Source organism: Anticarsia gemmatalis, chromosome 18 (assembly GCF_050436995.1).
Source record: "Anticarsia gemmatalis isolate Benzon Research Colony breed Stoneville strain chromosome 18, ilAntGemm2 primary, whole genome shotgun sequence".
Classification (NCBI taxonomy): domain Eukaryota; kingdom Metazoa; phylum Arthropoda; class Insecta; order Lepidoptera; family Erebidae; genus Anticarsia; species Anticarsia gemmatalis.
In genome coordinates, this window is record NC_134762.1 from 9,699,579 (window position 1) to 9,726,309 (window position 26,731).

Consider the following 26,731-nt stretch of genomic DNA (forward strand, 5'->3'; position numbering starts at 1 on the left):
TAATAAAAACAAATCAAAATCATTCAACCATAGACACATGAAAAAAAACAGAATTTATTCTAAAAATATTTCAAATAACTGTTTCACTAAACCGTTAATGTTATCAATTATAATTTGCTCAAACATTCTAGTGTTTAAACTAGACGTGTTGAGATAAAAATTTGGCAAGCAACATGTATCTGTGCACAGTATATGCACTCATGAATATAGACCTCTTTGTGCACTCAGCCATAGAAACTAGATTTTGACTTTCCACTGGCAATATTTTAGTAATTATGAGTTTAGTTTTCTATTAATGTGGTGAATCACCTTTCATATAGTTTATATTTTAATAATGTATGATTAAATTTTGTGTTTAATGATCTGTTTCTAAATGACTTTATCTTTATTAAATTTTTGTCATTTGAGAGTGAGAAACCTAAAATAACAATCATTGTTGTCTCTCATCTAAATTTAAACATACAGTCTTGCCCTGTTCCCTTGGGGGTAGGCAGAGATCTCTACAAACTTAGCTTAATTTAAATTCAAACAGTTCATAAATTAATGTATATCCTAAAATCAGTAGTCACAACATTATGGTATGATGTATTATTTGAGATTGTCCCAATGCTGGGCAAAAGACCTCTTCCAGTGTTGAATTCCAGTCTATAAGTAAAATACGCAATTGCTTAAGGCACCACATTAAGGGGGGCACCACAAACACAAAAAAAATGATATTGCTGGCACTTCTAAGATTACTTTCTGTAAGATTTAAATACACATAATATGCATAAGTATATTTTGCTTACGACATAAAGTTAATCTGGCACTGGATCCTACCCATGATTGGCTTTTTATTCAATTGTTTACTGCTATAGTCCATAATGTTGAGTCGCCATGTCTGTCTGTCTGTGATATTATCTAAACCTACAAACATTTCATGCAGTTGCAGTTTTCATTAATACATAGTGATTCTCAAATGAGGCTTAGTTTTTAGTAAGGTGGCCTGAGCAAAGTCAGGTCAGGCCATAAGTACTCTATAAAACAAACAATGACCATTTCTATTATTATGTCATTAAGGTTATAACTATTAGTACATCAAACAGTGCACCAGTTAGTTATTGATAACAGTAATAGATATGTGCTATCATAGCAAATGTTTGAAGATAATAACTTTACATTTTTATCTCACTAGGGAGTGTAGTGACAGTGCTGTCTAAATTGTAGATTAGGGTGTTAGGTAACATTATATATGAGAATTAGATGTGTTTAGCAAAATCTCCCAATTTTGATTTTATCTAAAATGTGCATAAATGTATAGGAAAATCGGTGATAATTTGACTTCACAATAGATTTGTGGTCACTTTCATTACTTCTGGATAATTATTGGTTTACTTATCAGATGAAGTTATGACAGTGGGTTTCATACATATGCTATCTACTAGATAGGTAAAGATTTTAAACTCTAGCGACTTGTACACATAATATTATAATGTAATGGTCCTTAAAGTCAGCCCATGACCACAGTTGATGCATTTCGATCGAAACTTCGGGTAAAGAAATAAGGTATCATAAATCCTTTAATTTTCAACCACGTTTAAAACCCGTTGCATTATAATAAAGAATAGTGGTCTGACACAACACATAAATGTATTTAGAAGAATTACATACTAGATGTAGAGGAAATTACACAATTTTAGTAACCCATAACATACTGACGGCTTCCTTATGCGTTATCATGACTTCATATTTTTGTCAAAGAGTTCATTTGGAATATGCATAATTCCTTTCTATTGCTGTTCCACAAAATAAACTACTTTAGACTCCACATAGTACAAAAGTTTGAAGTATGAGTAAAAAGATTTTCTGGTGTAAAAAGCACTCTTTGCTTATCCAAGTTATAAACTATCTAAACACGAAACTTAAAAAAAATCCGTTTAGCACTTTTAGCGTGGAAGAGTAACAAACTAAATATATTTATTTTGATATAGATTTGAATATTAGTAGGATTATAATTCGACACTTGCATACAGCAACAGTTTTGACCCAACAGTGGTTATTTGTCTACAATATAATCATAATATTAAGTGTCCTAGTAATTATAGTATGTAGGTAAAACATATTTATTACTTAACAGGAAAAATGCACTTATAAAATAATTCCTTTTTATTATCCTTTGTCTCCTGTGTTTTCCTTATTGATTAAGGGCAAATCATTATGAGAGTATTTATATCTGTAATTAATACAACGAGAATTTATAATTGAGTGACTCCGTGGCGCGGTGGTTTAGGTTGCCACGCCGCTACGTCGTGAGGTCGTGGGTTCGATTCCCACACGGACAATTATTTGTTATCGTAAATGTCGATGGACCTGGTCGGCACAAACAGAACAAGAGAGTCGGTTTTGTTGTACGATTTTAATGTTGCCGAACCGAATATGCGTGAAGCAAGCCTCACGTTCGTCACTCAAGTAGGGTTCATTGAACAAAATCAAATCATTTATTCATATATGTCAAATGCTGACACTTATGATAGTCAATGATACAAAGAGTAAAGTTACCGCCAGTTCGGAAGATAGGGCCAATGAGAAGAGCTGGCAAGAAACTCCTGGCCACTCTTTTCAATCGCCAAATAGTTTTAACAATACTTCTACTAGGTATAAATCTTTGATGATGTAAGGAGCTGCTACCAACACTACCGAAGACACATAAGTCATAATATAAATAAATTGAATCAATATAAACTAACATTATTTTACTTGTAGGTGAAAATATGGCACATTCCGCCTGAAGGTCTGAAGGAGTCTCTCTCGACGCCGGAGTGCACGCTCTCGCAGAAACAACGGCGTGTTGAGAACGTCGGCTTCCACCCGGTGGCTGATGGACTGATACATGTGGCGTCAGGCCACGAGCTCGCCTTGTGGGACTTGACTAAGCAGAAGGAAGCTTTTGGTAAGTAGTGGAGCAAATTTTTTTCTCTCATTGTGTTTTACAGTGACGAGGCGCTCGTGGCTAGTTGCACTCACCGGTCGGTAAACGATCTGTGGGTTAAGCAACCTTGGCGCGGACATTCCATAGATGGGTGGCCGCATAGTGGTATTTGAACTGAGCGTCTCCGTGCTTCGGAGGGCACGTAAAAACGCGGTCCCGGTTGTTATCACTAAATAACAGTCGTTAAGCCATGTCAAAGGCCTCCGGGCGCTTGAACATCTTTGACACTAGGTTGACCACAGCTGACCATACGACAAATGAATGAAAGTGACACGCGATTGGATGTAATTATTTAAGTCTAAAAATGAATTACCAAAATGTATGCATGCGCGTAACTTTTCAACAACTAAACTAAATTGAATTTTTTTTTATAATGTTTTTAACTGTCAGGACGAGGTTTGTATCGATGGGATCAAAATTCCCATGGGAATGGAAACGACGGGATATTACTGTACTAGGTATATTCCGACGAAGTCGGGCCAGTCCGCTAGTTATTAAATGCATATTTATACAGATGGGAAAGCATTTCTTTTTATTTGTTTGTCTTCTTATACAAAGTCATACATACATGCATATACAATACTAGCTGACCCGCGCAACTTCGCTTGCGTCACATAAAAGAGAATTGGTCAGAATTTTCCATGTTTTTGTAACGCTTTTTACTGTTAGGTACTCTGCTCCTATTGGTCGTAGCATGATGATATAAAATATGCTTTTTTTTCACGAAAAATATTCTCAAAATTATTTATATCTCTTAGTATAACGAAGTCGCGCTAAGGCATATCCGCCATTAAAACAGTTGCCATGGCAACGGAATTTTGTTGATTCAATGTCATTATAATATTAATTTATCGCGATTTCGGTGAATTTTCTGAATTTTCCCGGAAAATGCGTCATTTTCCCGGGGTAAAAAGTAGCCTATGTCCTTTCTCGGGTATCAAAATATCTCCATACCAAATTTCATGCAAATTGGTTCAGTAGTTTAGACGTGATTGAGTAGCAGACAGACAGACAGACAGACAGACAGACAGACAGACAGACAGACAGACAGAGTTACTTTCGCATTTATAATATTAGTATGGATATATGTGCCATACACACATTTATGTATTTTCCGATATAATGACATTAATATGAAATACGAAATTTTGTAACAAAGCAGGACAATCTTTTCTCGGCCTTACGACGAGTCACTCCCGTCCCGAAGATTTCTCTATTCTTGGTTGATATTTCAACGCTTTTACAAACTATTGGCAACCTTAATTGATTTTGATGTCATTGTCACATCTACTTCACTTCATCACTTCTTTCTTTATATAAGTTTAAACGGTATTGAATAGATAAACTACCGCTAAATGCACTCAGAGATCGGACATAAGTGAAGTAAAGTTCCATGCAGCAAACTAAAAATCTATTAGCTTTATACTTTAACAAACTATTTCAGCTAATACTATAACATACGTATGGGTTAGTATTTCTGACGGAAAATAAATCAATGTTAAATTAAGGGGAAAAAATAACACAATCCACATATTTTGTAAATACAATATTTATGGTTAAACTTTTGCGACGCGACAATAGAGTAATGGGCTTGTGTTAGTCACGGGATTAGTCATCCCTAGCCACGGCCGTTCAGTGTAATTTAGCTGAAGCATTCTGAAATTAATGGCACCTTTTTATTACTAGCTCTATTGAGACTCATATGTTTATTGTAGGCATAAAATACATACGGTAGTTAACGAATATGTTTACTTTTGTTGTAAAGATTATTATTGTGGTTGATACTGCTTTGCTTTCGTCAATAAACTAAATGAATTTTGTGTAGGTTTGTTGAGATTTCTTCTACACAATTTATTAATAATGAACATTTTAGGACTAGATCTAGGTAATGTTTTTAACTTTGATATGCAGCATACCAGGACTTTGGGGGCTCAAGATTCTTTAATTATTATTTTACAAGCACATCATTATTCGATCCCTGTCAGTCCAAAGTTAAATTATGTAAAATTACTTACGAAGTAGAATTTGGATTTCAAAATGATTTTATTCGTGTCGTGTACGAACTCATGATTTCAAACTTAAGTCTTGATGAGCCCTCTAACCTTGATTTTCATTAATAATATCGCAAAAATAACATTAATTTAACAATAGCAAATAATAATTAAAAATAATTATTATCTCTATTCCACAGTAAACAGAGACCACTCAGAGGTAATCCAGTCGACGTCATGGAAGAAAGACGGCAAGTTGCTAGCTACGTCGTGCAAGGACAAGAAGGTGCGCATCATAGACCCTCGCGCGGCCACCGCGGTGGTCGACGTGGCCAATAGCCATCAGAACATCAAGGATAGCAGGATCGTCTGGCTCGGAGATCAGGACAGAATACTTACTACTGGTGAGTGAAATTTAAGTAATCCTTTAAAATAATATAAATAATCTGGGTAATAAAAAAATGTTTTTATCAAGGAGATTTTTCTTTTCAATGGTTGACACAGCAAACATAATATTATGTACAATGTACATATTCTTAATTCCTAGTTAAATTTCCCCAAAATTAATTTCATACATCTAGAACATCAGTTACAAAGTGGTCTGCCTCCGTGGCGCAGTGGTTAAGGTTAACACGCCGCAACTATTGCGTCGTGGGTTCACATTTCATCACATTCCCACACGGAAAAATGATTTGTGCCATCCACAATCACCACATCCGTGGTTGTATTTTGTGTCCGTAGTTTTTTCTCTGTAAAAGTCCCCGCAGCACTGGAACAATCGTGTCTAAACTCTTTACTAATTCGTGTTACTCACATAATAGGTAGTTTATAAAAGTATCTGCACATTCATTATATTATATTATTATTTTCTACAGGTTTCGACTCAGCCCGTCTCCGTCAAATAATGATCCGCGACATCCGCAACTTGTCTCAAACGCAGAAGACACTGGAACTGGACTGTTCCACCGGGATCCTGATGCCACTCTTCGACCCTGACACCAACATGCTGTTCCTAGCCGGCAAGGGAGATACCACCATATTGTACATGGAGCTGACTGATAGAGAACCTTATCTTATTGAGGGATTGAGACATTCTGGTGAGTTGCCAATAAGAATTTTTTTTAGACTTAGGACTCATATAAATCCGTCTTTAGTCTAGTTGTTGTGTATTGATTTTATATTGAATGCACATTTTTGGTAAAGCATTTGAATTATTTTAAGGTAGACTAGTAGCTATTGTTGTGTGTACGTAATTATCCTGAAAAAAAATATTTACCATGATGCCATGATGGCCAGACAAAGCAAAGCAATTTTTTATGATCTTCGTGTCATAAGGAATCATGTATGAAGTATCTATGTAATAGAAATATGGCAATAAATGCTATTTATCACATTTCGTAGCTTGTAGACAAGCAAAAAACTAAGTCTGAAAATCGCACTTTAAATATCGAAAAACTGCGTTAATTGTAGTTGTAGACCGTACTCTGATCTGCCGTTACTTTTAAAATTTTACTAAAATAGTTTCGTATGTAATAGGTGAACAAACCAAGGGCGCGTGTCTAGTGCCGAAGCGTGCTCTCCGCGTGATGGAGGGCGAAGTGAACCGAGTACTGCAACTGTGCGGATCATCAGTCGTGCCTATCATGTACCAAGTGCCCAGGAAGGTAAGAACGTTTGAATTACTAGATTTACTTGATAATAATAATCATTTGTAGCAGATGACTATCTTCAATGTCTAGAGAAGATAAGGTGCTTTAAATAAAATCGGGTTTGAAGTTGGATAAGAAAGAGAAATGTTTTTAAAAGTTTTGCGATCAAGGTAATGCTTTCGTTTAGATGGCAAAGACAAAAACTATGTTGAAATCGGCTTCCAGTCTTACTGGATGCAACTAATGTCAGTGTTTTATATGGAGCGACTGCCTATCAGACCTCTAAAACCTAGACTTTGAAGTTTGACGAAAATGACAGTCGGGCCCCATAATTTAACGTGCTTTTCGTAACACGGTGAACCTCGATACGTATAATATAGTCACTCTTTCAGAAAAGAATGACGGCTTCTTACTTGTAATTGTTTTTTTTTTTGGTATTTTTTAGCGTATACTGACCCACTGCTGGGCAAAAGCCTACCTCGTTTCTTTCCAACTATCACTGTCATCTGATATTGCCGACATAAATAAAAATTAAAATAAATATGTTGTTGTACAGAGTTACCGCGAGTATCACGCGGACTTGTACCCGGACACGAGCGGTAGCGTGACGTACCTGAGCGCGCCCATGTGGCTCGACAACCAGGACCACCCAGTACCTAATATCTCGCTACACCCCGACGCTAACAATGGCACACAGGTACAGTACATAATATATTGTATTATATATTATAGTGTATTGTTTATGTACATGTTTAAACCTGCTCCCACACAGCAGTTATATAACGTTACTAGCTGACCCGTGCTACTTCGCTTGCGTCACATAAGAGAGAATGGGTCAAAATTTTCCCCGTTTTTGTAACATTTTTTACTGCTGCTCTGCTCCTATTAGTCGTAGCGTGATAGTATATAGCCTATAGCCTTCCTCGATAAATGGGCTATCTAACACTGTAAGAATTTTCAGTAGTCTGAGATTAGCGCGTTCAAACAAACAAACAAACAAACTCTTCAGCTTTATAATATTAGTATAGATACAACATTGAGTAAGACGATTACAAAATAATTTTAATAAAATTTTAAATCAAATTTGTTTAAAAAAATGTTATACGTCAGTTTCTAACGTTATACAACTGTTGTGTGGGAGCACCTTTATGATCGTTGTGATGTTGTCATATGGTTTCGAAGTGTTCATCGTCAATTTATATTTCTAAGCTTCTTGTACGGAATATTTTAAATCCGAATTTTAAGTTCTCTTGCAGATGAGTAAGCCCCGATTTCTGAGGTACATTTAACGGTAGTTTATCTATTTAATAGCGTAAAAAGTCATAAAAAAAGAATGCTTTTGAATAGATAAACTACCGCTAAATGTACTCAGAAACTGGGGTAAGCAAAGTAGTCAATAAATAGATATTTTATACATATAAATTCACTGAATAATTTTAAATTGGCAGATGCACAGTTCGAAAAAACAAGGTTATTTTATTTCATTTAGTAACTGTTACTTTAATTAAAACTACGATATTTTGCTGGTTACGTCTTGTATGGTATGTAAGAATAAGAATGGGTTTTACTGCGGGGTTGTTTCATTGACCCATAATTATTATTTGTGTGGCGTTTTGATATAGTTAAAGCAATGTTTGGTTCAATTAGTCATTGCATGATTTCATGTATTCAACCCTTTTCCATGGGCTATAGATATTTATATGTTAAAAATATGAATATAGGCTAAAATTATAATGCTATAGTATCATATAAACTTAAGTGTCATAAAAGTTATGGTAATATGTGCATGTTTTTATTTTATTGTTATTTTTCATTTTGTTTAAGTATGAAAAAGGAAAGATTGCAATATTAGTACAAAGTAGGGGTATTTTTTTAAATAATTAATTGCCGTTATATATTTTGTTATTCCATCTTTCTTTTTTTCTTTTCATAATGTTGTTCTTATTACGAAACTTGGTAATATGTTCAAATTATTCAATTGCAATTGCTATAAATATGTTGTGGGGTAAAATTAGTTCCCAATTTATTCCTTGAGAAAACGGACTATATACTCTTAATTCGCTAAAGGTAAATACTAACCCACAATACTATAATGCAACGGGTCTTAAACGCGATAAAAAAATTAAAGGTAATATACCTTATTTGTTTACCCGACGTTTCGATCGAATTGCATCGACCGTGGGCTGACTCTTAAGACCCGCATTATGATATTAGGTCGGGAAAAAGTCTTTTCGCATTATACTATGTATGAACTTGTAATAAAATCTCTTTGACTTCAAGAATCACAAATGAGTACACGGTTCATTAGGTTTCTTTCAGTGAGCTCGTGAGGTACACAAATATCGAGCTTTTTTGTGTAGAGAAAAGATTTTATTACAAGTTCATACATACTATAATGAACTTTTTCCCCGACCTAATATTATGTGTACAAGTTGCAAGATGAAATCTTTTTATATTAACCCAGTTTCGTAATAACATAAAATTAAATTATTTTTTTGCGTTTTTATTAGAAATATTATTTATAATTATTATAATTTGCGTCATTACATTGGTTATATTAACCCATGGTTTTAAGTGATTGTGTATGAGAAAGAGTGGTTTGTTATAGTGTAGTTATTATTAGTAATATTATAGAGAGCTTTTTATTCAGTGTTCTGGTGTTATTGAGTTGTGTGGTGCTTTCTAACAATTGGTGTTTTGTAGAAGTAAGTATTGCGTTTGTATTTTTTTTGCTATAGAATTATATTATTATTGTTTAGTACTGGCTTAGACTGTGTGGTTTTTTGTTGAGTATAGTAGGCCTATGTTTGATTCTGAGTTATTAAATTAGATAAAATTTCATGAACGTCGGTTCAGCAGATAGACAGACAAACGGCGTAATATTATTGGTTTTAACCGACTTAAAAAAGGAGGTTCTCGATTCGACTGTATTTTTTACACGGACAGTCTTTGTAATCAATGTATGGATATGATGACAAAGTTTTATTTATTTATTTAAATACATATTCAAGCTTATATAAGTATAATGAAATGTATGTTTCATAGAATAACTGGGTGCGAATATTTTAATTTATATTGCATGGGTTTCATTGTTCATTATTATGGGGCCAATTGATTTACAGTGATATTTATCGTTTGGGCCACTTTGGGACCATGTCAACACATTATATACTTCATGGTACCATTATCGAATGAAATATATCGTAGTTTAGATACATTGATTTAGCTGATATTAAAATTGTGTCCACCGAATTTGGGCTTAGTATTTGCTATGGGGCGATTGTGCATGAGGTTATACAATTTCATAGCAATAAGAAAGTAAAACATCAAAATACCTTTGAATAAATCTCTTTTTAGATCCACCGAGGTAATTTAGAAGAGGTTGTGAAAGCAATACTTGCTATGCCCGCACCGAAAAAGTCTGATGGTAAAAAGACCACACCGGTACAACCAGAAGAACCCAAAATAACCACAGCAGTGAAACCTCAGGCAGTAGAACCGAAAGACGAAGACCGTATCGATTTCGTCAACGTAAAAGACCTGATCAAAGGCATGGAAAGACAGAAGAACAACAAAGTAGACTATCAGAAAGAGACTAACGGTTTTCACAAGAAAATCACCGATAATGGACACGAAAAGACTGATTCTGAGCCGGAGAAGAACGAGCCTGATGTTGTTCCGCAGAAGACCGTTGAAAAGACCGCCGAGAAGACTGAAAAGACTGAAAAGACCATTGAGAAAACTGATAGTACGGAGTCTACTGAGTCGTCTTTGTCGAGAAGTAATAGTTTGATAAATGGTGTGCCGGTTCAAGTGCCGAAGCCAATGCCTAGGTCTTCTATTTCCGAGCCTGGATCAATGGAAGAACATTCCGAGGTTCCTAAGCCGAAACCCAGGACGACTGCCACACCGGGCTCCGGTTATAAGGTACTATAAGTGGATGATTTGATGTGTAGATTTTTGATAGTATTGCTTATTCGTGAGAAGCCGTCAAGATTTATTTGTAGTGATGATCAAAGATACTGCATGAATTGATAATGCTCAGTTGACAAATAGTGTACATCTTAAGAAGTATGTTTATCAGTTATTTGGTTATCATAGTACAAGCTCTGCTTAGTTTGGAATCAAATGATTGTGAGTTGTCCAATGATATTTATTTATTTATCATTTTGTTAGCCACTATACAGTTCATTGCTGCTTTGAAATATAAATCACTATTCCCAAGAAATTGTTATTTGTTATTCGGTAATAGTAATAGGTATTCTTGACTGCTTCTTACTAAAGAATTAGATGTAATGTTTATGTATTTAATTATTATTTACGCTTATTTTTTATATTTTGTGTATTTTAGTTGTGATTGTTTTCTAGTTAATTATTTGTTTAAATAGCCTAATTTTGTTTTCCTTGTTTTTGCTGTGTCCCATATAGTATTATTTATTTAGTTTTAACTAATCATGTAATTATTAGACTGTATAGGATATAGATGCCCAGTATATGTTTTTTTTTGTATATTTTATTTGGTTTTGGTGTGTATCAATAAATTAGTCGTTAGTGTAGATTGTAAGAATTAATTTCGTAATTAGGAAACCCCGTTATATAGTATAGTTAAATAAATGTTTGTTTATTAATTAAAATAATACTCCTGAAGTTCGTGTAACGGCTTAAGCAAATTACTTCAAATTTCGAACTGTAATGTGCACTATGTGACAAAGCGTTTCTGTTGAATCAATATTTGTTATATTATTAATTTATTTATCTCGTATCTCGTTATTAGCCTCGCCTGGGACCGAAGCCGTTCTCAGCGGCTACCGGCAATGATGAGTTCTCCTTCGACAAAGTGTTCTCCGTGCCTACCGTGCCCGGTATACCAAAGTCTGATTCAGGTTAGTTAAATATGTTAGTTTTACAAGATAACTTTACATTTCCAGTTAAAAGCATTCACTTTGGTGGAATATTTAGCCACTTCATAGCTAGAATTTAATTTTATATTTACAATAGTTATTACTTTTAAAAATAATAATCCTACTATAATGGATATTAAGTATTTTTAATGTTTAAAATAAAGTTATTTTTGTAGTACATGTCAAGTAACTTGGTGTCTTAAATCTCTTGTTTTTATTTCTTTGATTCATTGTTCTGACTTGCGGCTATGTTCAGACACACATAATTATTTGGCGCGTGCTATTATTTTTATAACGACGCATTACTTTCAGATAGATAGGCAAAAGATGCATCTGCATGATAAGATTTCGCACATGCATTCAGCACACGAGATTTCTCTCATACTATGAGAAGACCTGTGAGTAATAAATTGAATATTATAAGTAATGTTGTGTTTTAGCGACATCGCCTGTGTCAGGTCAAGCGGGCACGCCCGTCACTTCGACGCCGACGGCCAAAGACGAAGAAAAGGACAAGTCGCTCTCCCCAACTAGTGATGTGGAAATTGCTCCTAATAAAGGTAATTAGACTAACAAACTGTAAATCGGTTTATGGATCGCGCAAATTTGGTATTTTTATCGAATTTTTTAAAAATATTATCAATATATAGAACTTATGTTTAAAAAATATTATATCTCAAAGTAACAACACAAAATTTTTAAATTAACACATAATAAAATAAAATGTAGGTGCTTTAAAAAATTGCCTGCAATTTTGTGTAAAAAAGAGTAATTCAGAAAGAATTTCAAGCTTGCAACTACATAGAGTTACTACTTACTAAATACACAATTGACATTGAATTAGACTAATTAAAATGTATTTTTAACAGAAGAGTATACGAACGGCAAGTCAGACACGAGCGTGGAAGAAGAGATGAATTCTTCAGATTCTGGCTACAGACCGAAAACACCCAGCACTGCTGAACGCAGGAAGATGTTTGAAAATACCGAGTAAGTGCGGAACAGATCTTTAGCATCGATAAAAAGGAAACATACAGTCGAATTGAGAACCTCCTCCTTTTTTTAAGTCGGCTAATTATAATATTATATTAAACAGCCAATCTCACTACTCCTGAATAGGCATCGGTTAGCTTATGAGTTGAAATATTGACTATTATTCTTGCTTTTGATCAACTTTATCAGCTGGTTATCCGATACTTATACAGAGGCAGGGAAACTGGGCTTGATAATTTAGAACGTCAGTTGCCCCTGGACTTATGCATCGAACGGTTGTCTGTTTGATGCGGTTACTCTGCTTTGTATATACACGAAATATTAGGTTGGGAAGTCTTTTCGCATTATAGTATGTATGAACTTGTAATAAAATCTCTTTGGCTTCAAGAATCACAAATGAGCACACGGTCCATTAGGTTTTTTTCAGTGAGCTCGTGAGGTACCTAAAATAAATGCGAAGTTGTTCGCTCACGAATCAGCATTGATCGCGCACAGACGAATTCCGATGAATGAACGCGCGTCTATTTAAATTCCCGAAGTAATGTGTGCGTTATGCTGTGGAGATAAGGATGAAATTTTTATGAACAGATTGGATTTACGTTTCAATGCGCTTCGAATCAGCGCTAGTATGAATTGACTGTAAGTTGTTTGACTAAAGCGATATTTTCAATAATTGTTTTCTGTTTTAGCGGTGGACAGTCAATCGCGGATCGACGTCGCGCCTACGAGTCGCGTTCAGTGAGCGTGGCCGTGGAGTCCGACACACCACCCTCGCCCGCACCACTCAGGTACATACACTCACCTACATACAAATATACTTTTATTAAACAAATTTTGGCTACCCAAGTAAATAGTTGTAAAACTTAAACAAATATATGCCACTTTAAGCCCGTACAGCAATTTGTAAAAAAGCCCTGTGTTGTAATTCTCTTGGTTATTAAATAGTAGTTTTTGAAATGTTCATCGACATCTTAAATTATTATGATTATTTTTTGCATATTGCGGAAGAACTTCAGAAACGAAATGTTTAAACGTTTTTAGTAAAATATATCAATGTTTCAGGCGGCGAGATTCACTGAAGTCCCGCAAGAGTCCCGACCGTGAGGACAAACGTGCGTCTGTACCGAATGTCACTACGAAGAGGACATCCACTGTCTTTGGTAAGAGCTCAACAATATCAAAAATATTAATGCATTTTTAAAAATATGTATAGTAGGTGCCATACACCTTGTTATGTCTGGATGTAGCAACAAACTGCTGTTCAGAAAACAAGTACATTATACACATTCAAGGAGAGCAGGCGACAGTTGAAATTCTATAATGGCTATATTTTACACAATAGTATTGAATTTGTCTATAAATAAGGTCTCTTTATAACGCGGGAGGCATTGTCTTGTGATCAATATTGACAAGTGAAGCCCTTCAATCGCTATAACTATAGATAACCATTTTGTTGTACAGGCAAAGTATCGAAGTTCCGTCACCTGAAGGGCACGCCCGGACACAAGTCGACTCAAGTGGAAAACATCAAGAATATCAGCCGACAGATCTCTGGAGAATGCAATGGATTTTATTGTGAGTTAACTACTTTCATATTATTGTCTATATTTATATTATAACTTAAGAAAACATCTACTGTATTGAAAAACTTGGATTTTCTAAGTAGGGTCGTATTTTGCCAAATTATCTCTTTGATGACACCCAATAACTGTTATTTATTATGCATATATACATAAATATTTCGAGGATACTAGAAAATTACTTTTGATGGTTATGGTTAATGTATAAAAATGTAAAGTACGAAATATTTAATCTTTCACGTAGCATTTTTTTTTTATGTACAGTAGAATACGGGAATTAACTTGAAGATGCATTTTACCTTTGAATTTTTGCCTTGGTATAGAATAGCGTTATAACTTTAAGTTAAAAATGTGTTTTATATTCGCAGCGAACGGGTTCCGCTGCGCCGTGCCACTGAGCGGCGGCGGGGGTCGCGTGGGCATCGTGGAGCTACCTAAAGGCGCTACTTCAGTGTCTGTCGCTCCACACACACATCCCGCTAGTACTAGGTAATATATCTTTATTATATCTTCATGCGAAAAGAAACTTCGTTATGAATGAAATGTAATCGATTTTCGATATACCGCAAAGGCTGTTTTGCCTTTATAGACGTATAAAGGTACAAACCAGTGCACGAATAATAAGTTATAGAAAAAAATGAAACCAAACTGGTGAAATTTTGGCTCACTGTCTTGCTACTTCGTATGGTATGAAATCTTTGATCAAAATTGAAAAACTAACTATGTGAGTTTTATGGTCTCTGTTGTTATCAAATTTAGCTGACATTCCGAACTTTACTTGAAAAATGTTTAGATTTTTACGTGAGTGCCTCCACCACGGTGTTTGGCTGCAAAAATCAACAGAATATTCGTCATTGAATGAAGTAATAATGTTATATTGTTGATTGTAGGGTGGCAGCGCTCCTGCACCCGGCGCCGCTGCAGGACTGGGCGTGGGACCCGTTCCGTCCCGAGCGCATCCTGGTGGCCTGCGACGACGGGCTGGTGCGCGAGTGGATCATACCTGAAGGAGGTACGATATGTTTTTTTCTACTCATCTCACTCTTAAAACTATCTATTAATGTTATTACTCGTCTAACAAAAACAGCTCTATGCCTTTTTACAGCTTTTAATGCATAGTAAGAGCCTAGTTAAATATTACGAGCAGTAAACTGAACGCGTTTTGCCTCATTATAATTAAATTAACTCTAGTATTCTTTTTATTTTGTACATAAGGGTGCTAACGTATAAAAGTGATATGCAAAACCATCTGACTCTGCTTTCCGCGCCGGCCAAGGATCCATGTAATAAATGCACATGCCCCTATGTGGAGCCCAAGATTGATTATCTCAAGTGTTATCTATATAAACGAAATAAATTATTCACACTGAATCGTTTCACAGGTCTCCAAGAATCAACAAACGAGCCGCTCCGTACATTCTCGGCGCACCCCGACAAGATCTACCTCATACGCTTCCACCCCACGGCCTCGGACGTGCTGACCACGGCGGCCCACGACCTCAGCGTCAAGATCTGGGACCTCAGCCCCGAGACGCCGGTCGCCGCCATCACACTCACCGGACACACCGATCAGATATTCGCGATTGACTGGTCTCCCTGTGGAGAGTACTTGGCTACTGTGTGCAAGGATGGCAATATTAGGGTGAGTTTGTTAACCAATTTTGTAAAGTTACCAATTTTGTAAAGTTACCAATTTTGTAAAGTTACCAATTTTGTAAAGTTACCAATTTTGTAAAGTTACCAATTTTGTAAAGTTACCAATTTTGTAAAGTTACCAATTTTGTAAAGTTACCAATTTTGTAAAGTTACCAATTTTGTAAAGTTACCAATTTTGTAAAGGTTACCAATTTTGTAAAGTTACCAATTTTGTAAAGTTACCAATTTTGTAAAGTTACCAATTTTGTAAAGTTACCAATTTTGTAAAGTTACCAATTTTGTAAAGTTACCAATTTTGTAAAGTTACCAATTTTGTAAAGTTACCAATTTTGTAAAGTTACCAATTTTGTAAAGTTACCAATTTTGTAAAGTTACCAATTTTGTAAAGTTACCAATTTTGTAAAGTTACCAATTTTGTAAAGGTTACCAATTTTGTAAAGTTACCAATTTTGTAAAGTTACCAATTTTGTAAAGTTACCAATTTTGTAAAGTTACCAATTTGTAAAGTTACCAATTTTGTAAAGTTACCAATTTTAGCGTAGCGTCAGGAAAGACGGTGTTGTATGATACGGGAATTTATGGAAGTGAAAGCATTTTCTTTTTATTGATTCAACACTGAATCGGTTTTCAATAAATATTGTTGGTACCACGGTACCGTACTATATCGTGATAAACAAATATTTAGTATTGAACTATAACGTGATAGAAGTAAGACAAGTTTTATGAAATAAGCTGTGTATTTAGTCTTATTTTTCTTATTTATTAAATGACTGACGAACTTAGCTTTTCCGTTTTGTCTAAGGTCGGGGAAAAAGTCTTTTCGCATTGTAGTATGTATGAACTTGTAATAAAATATTTTCTCTACACAAAAAAGCTCGATATTTGGGTACCTCACGAGCTCACTCAAAGAAACCTAATGAATCGTGTACTCATTTGGGATTCTTGAAACCAAAGAGATTTTATTACAAGTTCATACATACTATAATGCCAAAAGACTTTTTCCCCGACCTAATATTTTCTAGAAAGATCCTACTAAGAAAGTTTTCTAATCGCTTATGTGTATTTTTCTGATACTCAGGTTTACAAACCACGTTCAAGCACGGAGCCGATCGCCCAGGGCCCGGGGCCGGCGGGCAGCCGCGGCGCTCGCGTCGTGTGGGCGTTAAACGGAACTCATCTTGTTGTCACTGGCTTTGACAAGTTAGTACTAGTTTTACATACACTTTTCTTTAGTTGATTGTACTAAGAGATACCTCATGTTTTGATCTGAAGCTGACCTATTAATCGATGACAAGATCTTATGTAAGGCAGACACTGTTTAATCAACTTCATTCATCAATATTTCAATGTAGCATTGCACACTACAATCCATACTAATATTATAAATGCGAAAGTAACTCTGTCTGTCTGTCTGTCTGTCTGTCTGTCTGTCTGTCTGTCTGTCTGTCTGTCTGTCTGCTACTCAATCACGTCTGAACTACTGAACCAATTTGCATGAAATTTGGTATGGAGATATTTTGATACCCGAGAAAGGACATAGGCTACTTTTCACCCCGGGAAAATGACACATTTCCCGGGAAAATTCAGAAAATTCAACGAAGTCGCGAAAAATCAATATTATAATGACATTGAATTAACAAAATTCCGTTGTCATGGCAACTGTTTTAATGACGGATATGCCTTAGCGCGACTTCGATATATTAAGAGATATAAATAATTTTAAGAATATTTTTCGTGAAAATAAAGCATATTTTATTATCATCACGCTACGACCAATAGGAGCAGAGTAACAGTAAAAAAAGTGTTACAAAAACGTGGAAAATTCTGACCCATTCTCTCTTATGTGACGCAAGCGAAGTTGCGCGGGTCAGCTAGTAAATTTATACAATCATAGCAACATGCCTATTATAGCCGAAGGTGTAGGCAACTATAGTCCCAGACAGGGCCAGCCTGCTGCCATATTTTATTACAATGGTTTACGTCGCCACGCCGCTATCCATATATATCCGTCGGGAGGTCGTGAGTTCGATTCCCACACGGGACAATTATTTTTGCGATCCAAAAATAATAGTTTTGTGTATGTTTGTAAAAAGTCCCCGCGACTCAAGGGCAATTTTTAATACGCGAGTGGTCTTTTTATAAATTTCGGACTACCCTACAAAATATTCTTCTTTTAGTTCAGCAGTCATGTACTGTAAGTGTATATAACAACAAACGCGTATTACTCAGAGTGTCGGAGCGGCAGATCCTGCTGTACAAGGCCTCGGAGCTGTCGGCGCCGCTGTGCTCGGCGGGGCTGGACGTGTCGCCCGCCATCCTGCAGACGCACATCGACCACGACTCCGGCACGCTCTTCCTCACCGGCCGGGTCAGTACATAGTCATAGCTCTGCTACCTGATTCGGGCCCTCCGTGTGTCATATTAGCTTTGATTTGATAATTTTCTTCGCATTTTTTTTGTTTTTTTCTTTGCACCTAAAAAGTAGCCGTATTGGTTTAGCCGTTCTTGAGTTTTACCATTAGCAACACATTTTAATTTATTTGTATATAGGTTTAAGATTAGGATTTTGAGCGCTGTCAATAGCTACCGAGAGCCCCGCAAAGTTTCTATCTTCGACAGTTTAGTTTGATACTATAGTCAGTATACATAACGATCCATGCCCGGCTCCCAGCCGTCTGTCGCCGGAGCAGTCATGCGCACGAGCGAGTCTGTGGCAGCTTAAACACGTTACTTTAGTATGCAATACTCGATGACAGAATCGCCGGCAAACATAAGTAAATATCAATTATAATCAGTGGTTAATATGGTTGTTTGTGCAGGGTGATTCGACGATCTACTGCTACGAGGTGACGAGCGAGGCGCCGCACCTGTGTCCGCTGTCGCACCACCGCGCGCCCACGCTGCACCAGGGCATCTCCTTCATACACAAGAACCTCGTGGCTGTGGAGAAGGTAGGCTCTACCACACTGTAGCGACTCCACGATATTCTGCTACGAGCTGCTACGAGCGGTCACGAGCAGTTACGAGCTGCTACCAGCGGTTACGAGCGGTTACGAGCGGTTACGAGCGGTTACGAGCGGTTACGAGCTGTAACGTGTTGATGCGAGCTGTTACGTACTGCTACGAGTTGCTATGATTTGCTACGAGCGGTTATGTGCTGTTACGACCTGCTACGAGCAGCTACGTAATTTACGCTAGACCGGAATGATGTTGTATTTGTTTAATTACGACCATCTACCTTTTTTATGTTTAACGTTGGATGATTTTCGTTATACAGGCTATGATCTCGATCTTTTATGAATTACTGTTTTTATTTGTTACAGGTGGAATTCGCGAGAGCACTACGACTCACCAATGGCACCATTGAACCGCTGTCCTTCACCGTGCCCAGAATAAAGGTCAGTATCAGCAGATACAACACATAAAAATAAATTTTTCTTCTTCTTCTCCTTATCCGACGTTTATTTTCAAACATAATATGCTGAGAGGGGAAATAATGGCTCATATTTTTCTCTCTGACGTCAATCCTCCTTAGGAATCCTATGTACAACTGGAAAGTGGAAAGGAAACTAAGTCAGTGGTAGGGATGTGGGATAATGGTATAGGGATCTGGGATATAGGCGGGGGTGAAACTCTGGGACATTGTAGATGTTAGGAAGGTGTTGGTAATGGCTTCAGTGGCTCGGGTAATTCGGGATCGTACATCTGAATGTCTCTATTTCATGAACGGACAGATCAATAGCTAGGCTAGAAGTATCCCAAAGTGATTGAAAATTTAGTGTAAGTATACCTTATTTGTTTGCTCGACGTTTTGATCGAGTCAGCACGTGACCACGGTCAATGTTATTCGATCGAAATGTCGATTTAAGACCCGTTACATTATAATATGTGGGTACAAGTATAAAATCGTTAATCCCAAACTGAGCGAAACATGTAATAACTAACGGGATTCAAACTAAACGGTGCGTGTTCCAGAGCGAGTTGTTCCAAGACGACCTGTTCCCGCCCACGCTGGTGACGTGGGAGCCGTGGCTCAGCGGCAAGGACTGGCTCGCGGGCGCCAGCGTCACGCCCAAGATCGTCAGTCTGCAGCCACCCGGCATGGAGCCGCGTGAGTACTCTTCTATATCATGTCCTAATATTATATTGAAGGTCGGAAAATGTCAGTCTGTTTTAATAAGAATGTTTCTACTGTACAACAACTACTGTGTAACAAGTAGTGTTAAAGAAATTAAATTGAAATTAGTCAGGCGAAATTTTAAGAGAATATTAGGTTCGTATTTTTTTTTCAAATAATTGATTTTTGTTTAGGAAGAGGGGGCAAACTAAACTGTACTGTACTAGTAATGTGATTTTTGCTAAATTGACAGACTGTCAAAAAATATTCATGTTAATTACGATAATATTATTTAGGTTGAATTATCAATAGTTTTTTATGATTTAACGTGTGTATCCCAGTATCGGCGCACACGGCCGCGTCGCCGGTGTCCCGCGCGCCGGCGCCGCAGAAGCCCAAGCCCGACCTCATCAAGTCGCACGTGCCGCACGACAACAAGGACAAGCAGGACCAGGTCTGTACTATGTTCAACAATTATACAAGTCCCTATTTTAAAGGTATTTTTGGTGTTCTTAAGGATCATAAGCATTCTAACTCTTTTAGGATTATGCAAGGTGATATTATTAGATTACATTAGAGAACATGTACGTATACATGTTTCGAAACATTTGGTTTATTTTATAGTATTGTTGATTCGTGAGTCAGTCATTTAATGAACATTTAACTAAAGTCAATAATAAGTGTTGTGTGTAAAAAAATGCTATTGTAAACATACTCATGTTTTAAAATATCTATATTTGGTTCATCATGTACGTATTTAGTAGTGTAGAAGTAAGTTTATCGGAGGTTTAGTTACCATAGTGGAGCTTAGTACTGAATAAGAGGACCGTGCGTGAGGTGCCAAAAGATTTTCATGTATTTATCTTCCTTCGAAAAAGTCTTAAAAGAAAACTTTCCACAGATAATGAAGTCCATGAGCGCCAAAATGGAAGTGAACATGAAGCTGGAGCAAGACAGCATGGAGGGCGTGGACGAGACCGAGTGGGAACAGTGAGATAACCCGACTATACCAAGTGCAATTTACTGCCCTAGCGAGTAGTTCTACTTAGAGGCTCCCGTACATGGTCGGGTTGTACCGACATATACCGTATTACTTAGTGACGATGTAGATACAAGATATTTTAAAGATTTGAAAGACTTTTTCAAGTAAGTTTTGTCCTTATGTTATACTTCTTTTTACTAGATACTAGCTGACCTGGCAGACGTTGTTCTGCCATATAAAAAAAAAGTGTCACTCAGGGGTATGAAAACTAGATGTTGGCCGATTCTCAGACCTAATCAATATGCTCACAAAATTTCATCAAAATCGGTCAAGGCGTTTCGGAGGAGTATGGTAACGAAAACTGTGACGCGAGAATTTTATATATTAAATTGACCGAGATGTAATGGCCGTAGTAAAGGCGAAATAATGCTCGCTACATATTCATCAGCCAACGTTAATTGTACCGATTGTAGCATAAAAGTAAGTAGATTATATTTAGCAATCAAAGTATTTAAACACTAAAAGGTTATAATTACATTAAAGATAACAATGCAACGATTGATTAAAATATTGTCTTCGAATTGTAATAGAAAATATATCGTTTTATATGAGCCTCAATATACGGTTTTTGACTAAAAACTAGCTCAATAAAAACAACATGCTCAATAATTAAAGGAATCAGCGCAACAATATCTATAAACTCTGACATTACGAGTTAACTCATAATTTAATGCATCAAATTGTTCTTGTTGAAATGTTAAGTTTTCAACAAACAATAGGCCACTTTAAGGCCTAACTCTGCTCTTGATATAACAAGAGACGCAGCATTGAGAATTGTACACAATTTATTTTGAAAACAATTTCTTTTTAAAGTAAAGTAGTAGTATCTTTATCTATATCGTCACTAACACCCACAGTACCATCCCTCGCAAATAAAAATATAATACTTTTTATACCTAACAGTAAACTTGGGATTTGTAACGTATTTTATAGAAATTTTTCACCCCTCGATCCCATTTACATTTTAATCTTAGTCAGATAGTCATGGTAATGTAGTATATTAGTTAAAAGAACGTCGGCACGTAAGTCCAATAATGTTTACTGATTAGTTTAAGTCATTGCAAATTGGAGGACTTGGAAATATTGGTAGACACAGTATAATATAGAAGAGGCCGCCCGCGACTTCGTCCGCGTGGAAAATCCTCTCGTGTAAATCATCGGGATTTCTCGGGACCCTCAGGAACTCCGGGATGGAAAGTCTATGTGTTATTGTGGGTTTTCTGCTGCCTACATACCAAATTTCATCGTAATCGGTTCAGTAGTATTTGCGCTTTTTATCATTGGCTAACTACAACAGATCGGGTCTGCCATCGTTCTCATATCTAAGTCATAATTGACTAGTTTTTTGAGGCGCTTATAGCTAGTTGCGTTTGCCAAACGATCAAGTGGGCTAAGGAATCTTAATGTGGACATTCCATAGATGGGTCGCCGCATAGTAGTTTTGAGCTGAGCGTCTCGAAGATAAATAACTCGTCTTAAAGGATTTCGGGCGGCTTGAACAACTTTGACACAAGGTTGACAACTAAACATACGATGGATGAATCAATAAATTTCTAGTATTTCAGCAATAAGCCACCAATAATGGCTAACAGTCGGTCATATTTCCAAGTCCTATACATGTGTAATACCCGGTTTTGCTCACAACGGCCAGTTTCACCGCACCGCTGTCTTCGCCACGTGATCTCGACTCGACCAAATCCGAATGTCATGCTCATAGCAATGCTCACATCGCGTTCATTTATTATTATATTATATTTGTTTTTATAAACGCTTGTTTGGATAACAGAAGGCAAAGGTATTTTAAGATTGCAAGTTAACGAACAAATAAAGAAAATTGCATATAATTCGTTGTTCAAAGAAACTCTCTAGAAAGTGCTCGATACAACTTTGCAAATCGAGTCTACTAGTCGAGTTTTGGCTTAGGTCAATGTAAGAGATGATTGAATTTGAGAATACCTTTGCATTCTGTTAATTTTAGTCGATTATTTCTATCGATGGCGCAAGAATCGCCTAAAGTTTTTAAAAAACAAATACAATACACGCGCAACATTCCTACATTTTTGCCATAAATGCATTTATTTATATTGCGTATACTTTATGTATTAAATAACGAGATATATAAATACGTATGATTTGTATGTAATACTTTGTAAGGATGTGTAGGGTACTCATACTTATTAGGGAATTGACATTTTATAATGTAACCGATATTACTCTATAGTCATCTTTAATATTGATAGAAACAACTTGTTAGTTTTTGCAAAACTTTTCAAACAATATTTTGAAGAATATCTACATTTTGTAGAAAGAACAAAAGACATTACCAATCTTTGGTATAACAATATTACAGTTTTAATAATTAATAGTGCATTTTTATGCAGAATAGTCTCGAACATTCCACGAAACGACAAGTTTTGCAATGACTACTAAGTTAAATTTGCGTAGAAATACATCGATGTGGGTAGTAGAGAAAAAATAATGATGAAATTTTAAATGTATTGACAGATTTTTTAAAACATTCAACTGTCACTTTAACGGTTTTACTCGAAACAAAATTGTAAGATTATTATCGAAACGCACATTTCTAATGTAAAATGTATACAAAAAAGGCACAAAAAAGAAATCATGTTGTGATTAGGATATTGTTTTGATCAATGAATATTTAATATGAAATAGCTCTCGCTCAATAGCAATGATCAAGTGATCAATTAGGTATTGTAAACAAAATTCAATATTGCAATGAATTTTCTAAAATAAAGGAAAATTATCCTTTTATTGGAGCCTATTTCGATGTATTCCTATGTATTAGTCTTTGTATAAATATCTGTAACGAAATGAAAGCGCGACTTAGTATCGCTAGTTGATGCCATAAACACATCACGTTTTGCTCAAAACGCCAAAGACTATAATTTTCTTGTCAACACGTTGAAATTATATAAGTTTATTGTATTTGATTTTGAAATTATATACGAGATGTGAAATTAGTAACTCGAGTCGCTAATCGATAAAGTCAATGTATTTATTTCGAGTCAAAATCCGTTAGTCGATTTTTAAGTTACTAAAATCGCATCTCACGCCCATTTCTTATGAATTATTGCGATACCTCTGTCTTATGCTGCAATTAAGAGTCTAGATAGCTAGATTTTGTACCTAGTATTAAATGGAATCTCATTTAAATTATGTATTTAATATTCCCATTCAAAATTAAACTTAAAAACAAGAGTTTAAAGATTAAATTTGCGCATCAATAGGCCTATAAGAGCGGACAATGACGTATTAGCTTCCTCTTTCTCGCTCACACGTACCAAGTGCGAGCGAATAGACACTAGAGAGGCATACTCAAGCTTTCGTATTTTACTTAAATATTTACGAATAGGTGTAATTTATTCACTAGTCAAAAAAATATTATACTAAATGGGAAGATTCTTAAAAAATATTATATTCAAAATGTATTACTTTATCATTAATTTATGGTTAAGATTTCTATGTATATTTTAGTTTAGTTCTTTTGAGCTGTTTGTTGTCGGTGTTGCTATGTATGTATTTGTATGAATTTAATAAATATTTAGAAGCATTCATTTACATAATGGACTTTACAGAACAATTGAAAACACACTGCTCAAAATATGAAAAGAAGCTTAGTGATACCGACAGCAAAACGGCTTCATACTAATGCACATGTATTCATATCAAATAAAAATAAATCACCGTATCAATGTTTGTTTGTAAGCACCTTTGGTAAAACGAAATATTTTAAAATAAAAGCACAATATACAGAGTTGAATGGACCGTAAGTTTTTGTCGTACATTTCATAACGGTTTGTGTAACAACGGGGATCTAAACTCCTTGAATACCTTTTATAAATCGGCTATATTATACTAAGGCTATTTATTACAAACGAGCTGACTACGTCATAGTCAAAAGGATCATTGTAATGTGATGATGTAATAAGTGCGAGCGAGAGGAGATCAATGTGACGTAGTTTGCACGATTGCAATGGCCCGAGTATAACAATAGTTTACGTAAAATGTTCTTATAATCTAAACGACGCGTTGTAAGGCTGTACTATGTTGACAAGTCTCAGTCTCATAAAATGATTGCAGTCAAGTTGGCTTAAGCACGGTTTTAAGTCACTCTACAGATGCCAAAATCACGATGTATAAAAATGATGTCGTACCAAATAGGTAAGTATTTCTTAATGCTCATTAATTACTAACAATATTACCCAATACAATAGAGACGTATTTGTTCGATCGAGTAAAATTCGTAAACCTTCCGATTCAAGGTTTGAAGGTGATATGTTGGTTTCGACTCGATTTCGATATATGCCTATTGAGAAATATTGTATGTGAGTACACTATTTTATACTTTTATATCCTTTTCATCGAGCTCATTGTCTTGTGGTCCAACTTCATTCCCGTTTTTATACAAACCGAACGTTCCTATCTAATCATAATATATTTTATTATATTCTTTTAGATAAACTATACATTTGACGATTACTTTTTACCGACATTTCTGTTGTAAATTACACATACGAGAAACACTAACGAACTTTTAAAGTAATGAAATATAACCCAAAATCAATTTTGAATTTCTGTATTATAAATGTATTGAGTAATCGTCAATGAAATTATCCTGAAAAGCACAAAAACTCAAGCATTTGCTCTCTAAATCATTTCAGTACCAAAGTTGTGAAATGACAATAATTATTTTTGAAACCTAAATCCTTCACCGTTCGAATTGATTTCGTCCAAAACATTTATGTATTTAATACGTAAAAGGTAAAATTGCTACAAATTGGGAATCTAGTGCCAACATTTCCTTTCGATATTGTCAAATCGGCGTTTGTATTCGTTTATCATTTCCCTAATCCTCAATCGATAAAATTGATCAATATAATCGACTAAGCTTTATTGACAGGCGTTTTGACATGGCGCGAAAAATTGACAACTATGCTTTTTTTTTAAACTTAATGGCTGAAGTAATGGCAGAATTCCGGTCAGTTTTATCGAAAGAGGTTAAATGTATTGTAATATAATATGATCAGACGATACCCTCATTGTGTGAGTGCGTGTAATTTTTGTATTTTTGGATGTTGTAAACCTACAGATATCCTAGCGTTAAGGCTCAATATTTGGAGATATTTTTATTATTTTGCATTTTTTTATTAAACTCTTGCTAAATTATTGAGTGTTTTATTTATATTTTTCAATTTAAACGAACCTTCCTTGTACACTTAATGTCTTGCACTGAAAACAAAGCTAACACATTTTTGCATATTATTGAAAATTCTTGTAAATACATTAACACCTGAAAAATTGATTCACCTACTTCATTGGCTTAAAAAATAATTGTAGTCTTATTCCAGGTTTTTAAGCAAGTAGGTACTACATTGATAAAACACACTATTACATGATACAATACCATATTTTTTGGTCTGCAATTAATTAAATTGCGTTCGTAACACGCAATGTTCGGTCCCGACAATTTGTCCTAGAGCCACCAAATTCACGTAACAAGTTAATTATAAGACAGTCACGTCAAATTGATGTGTAAGTTCAGAAGATAACCGCAAACCTATTGGTTGAGTTTGTAGTTATGTTAGCAGGAGTCAAAGACAAACACTGAATGTGTGACGTAATGAGGCTTGAAATACCATTAACCTAGAGTTTGTGTGGAACTTTCTAACTGTTACGCATGCATCATTATCTTGTATACTGAATACTACCAGTGTCATACAACAAATAATGTTTTGGTAAAAATATTTACCCCCGGTTTCTGAGGTAGATTTAGCGGTACTTTATCTATTCAATTGCGTTAAATGTACTCA

General features: G+C 35.6%; 1 protein-coding gene across 1 annotated transcript in view; it reads left to right on the forward strand.

Annotated features, from left to right (window-relative positions):
* Positions 1-26,087, forward strand: part of LOC142980377 (coronin-7-like) — a 26,565-nt gene extending 478 nt beyond the window's left edge. Inside the window, exons 2-23 of the mRNA XM_076125700.1 lie at positions 2,743-2,929; positions 5,160-5,363; positions 5,835-6,056; positions 6,496-6,623; positions 7,165-7,305; positions 9,966-10,535; positions 11,383-11,491; positions 11,950-12,069; positions 12,379-12,499; positions 13,192-13,290; positions 13,565-13,662; positions 13,964-14,077; positions 14,451-14,571; positions 14,973-15,094; positions 15,465-15,724; positions 16,817-16,938; positions 17,968-18,106; positions 18,558-18,689; positions 19,062-19,136; positions 19,714-19,849; positions 20,197-20,309; positions 20,757-26,087. Coding sequence (XP_075981815.1) covers positions 2,743-2,929; positions 5,160-5,363; positions 5,835-6,056; positions 6,496-6,623; positions 7,165-7,305; positions 9,966-10,535; positions 11,383-11,491; positions 11,950-12,069; positions 12,379-12,499; positions 13,192-13,290; positions 13,565-13,662; positions 13,964-14,077; positions 14,451-14,571; positions 14,973-15,094; positions 15,465-15,724; positions 16,817-16,938; positions 17,968-18,106; positions 18,558-18,689; positions 19,062-19,136; positions 19,714-19,849; positions 20,197-20,309; positions 20,757-20,849 — 3,426 coding nt within the window. The 3' untranslated portion in view covers positions 20,850-26,087. The remainder of the gene's footprint in view (positions 1-2,742; positions 2,930-5,159; positions 5,364-5,834; positions 6,057-6,495; positions 6,624-7,164; positions 7,306-9,965; positions 10,536-11,382; positions 11,492-11,949; positions 12,070-12,378; positions 12,500-13,191; positions 13,291-13,564; positions 13,663-13,963; positions 14,078-14,450; positions 14,572-14,972; positions 15,095-15,464; positions 15,725-16,816; positions 16,939-17,967; positions 18,107-18,557; positions 18,690-19,061; positions 19,137-19,713; positions 19,850-20,196; positions 20,310-20,756) is intronic.
* The last annotated feature ends 644 nt before the right edge of the window (positions 26,088-26,731 follow it).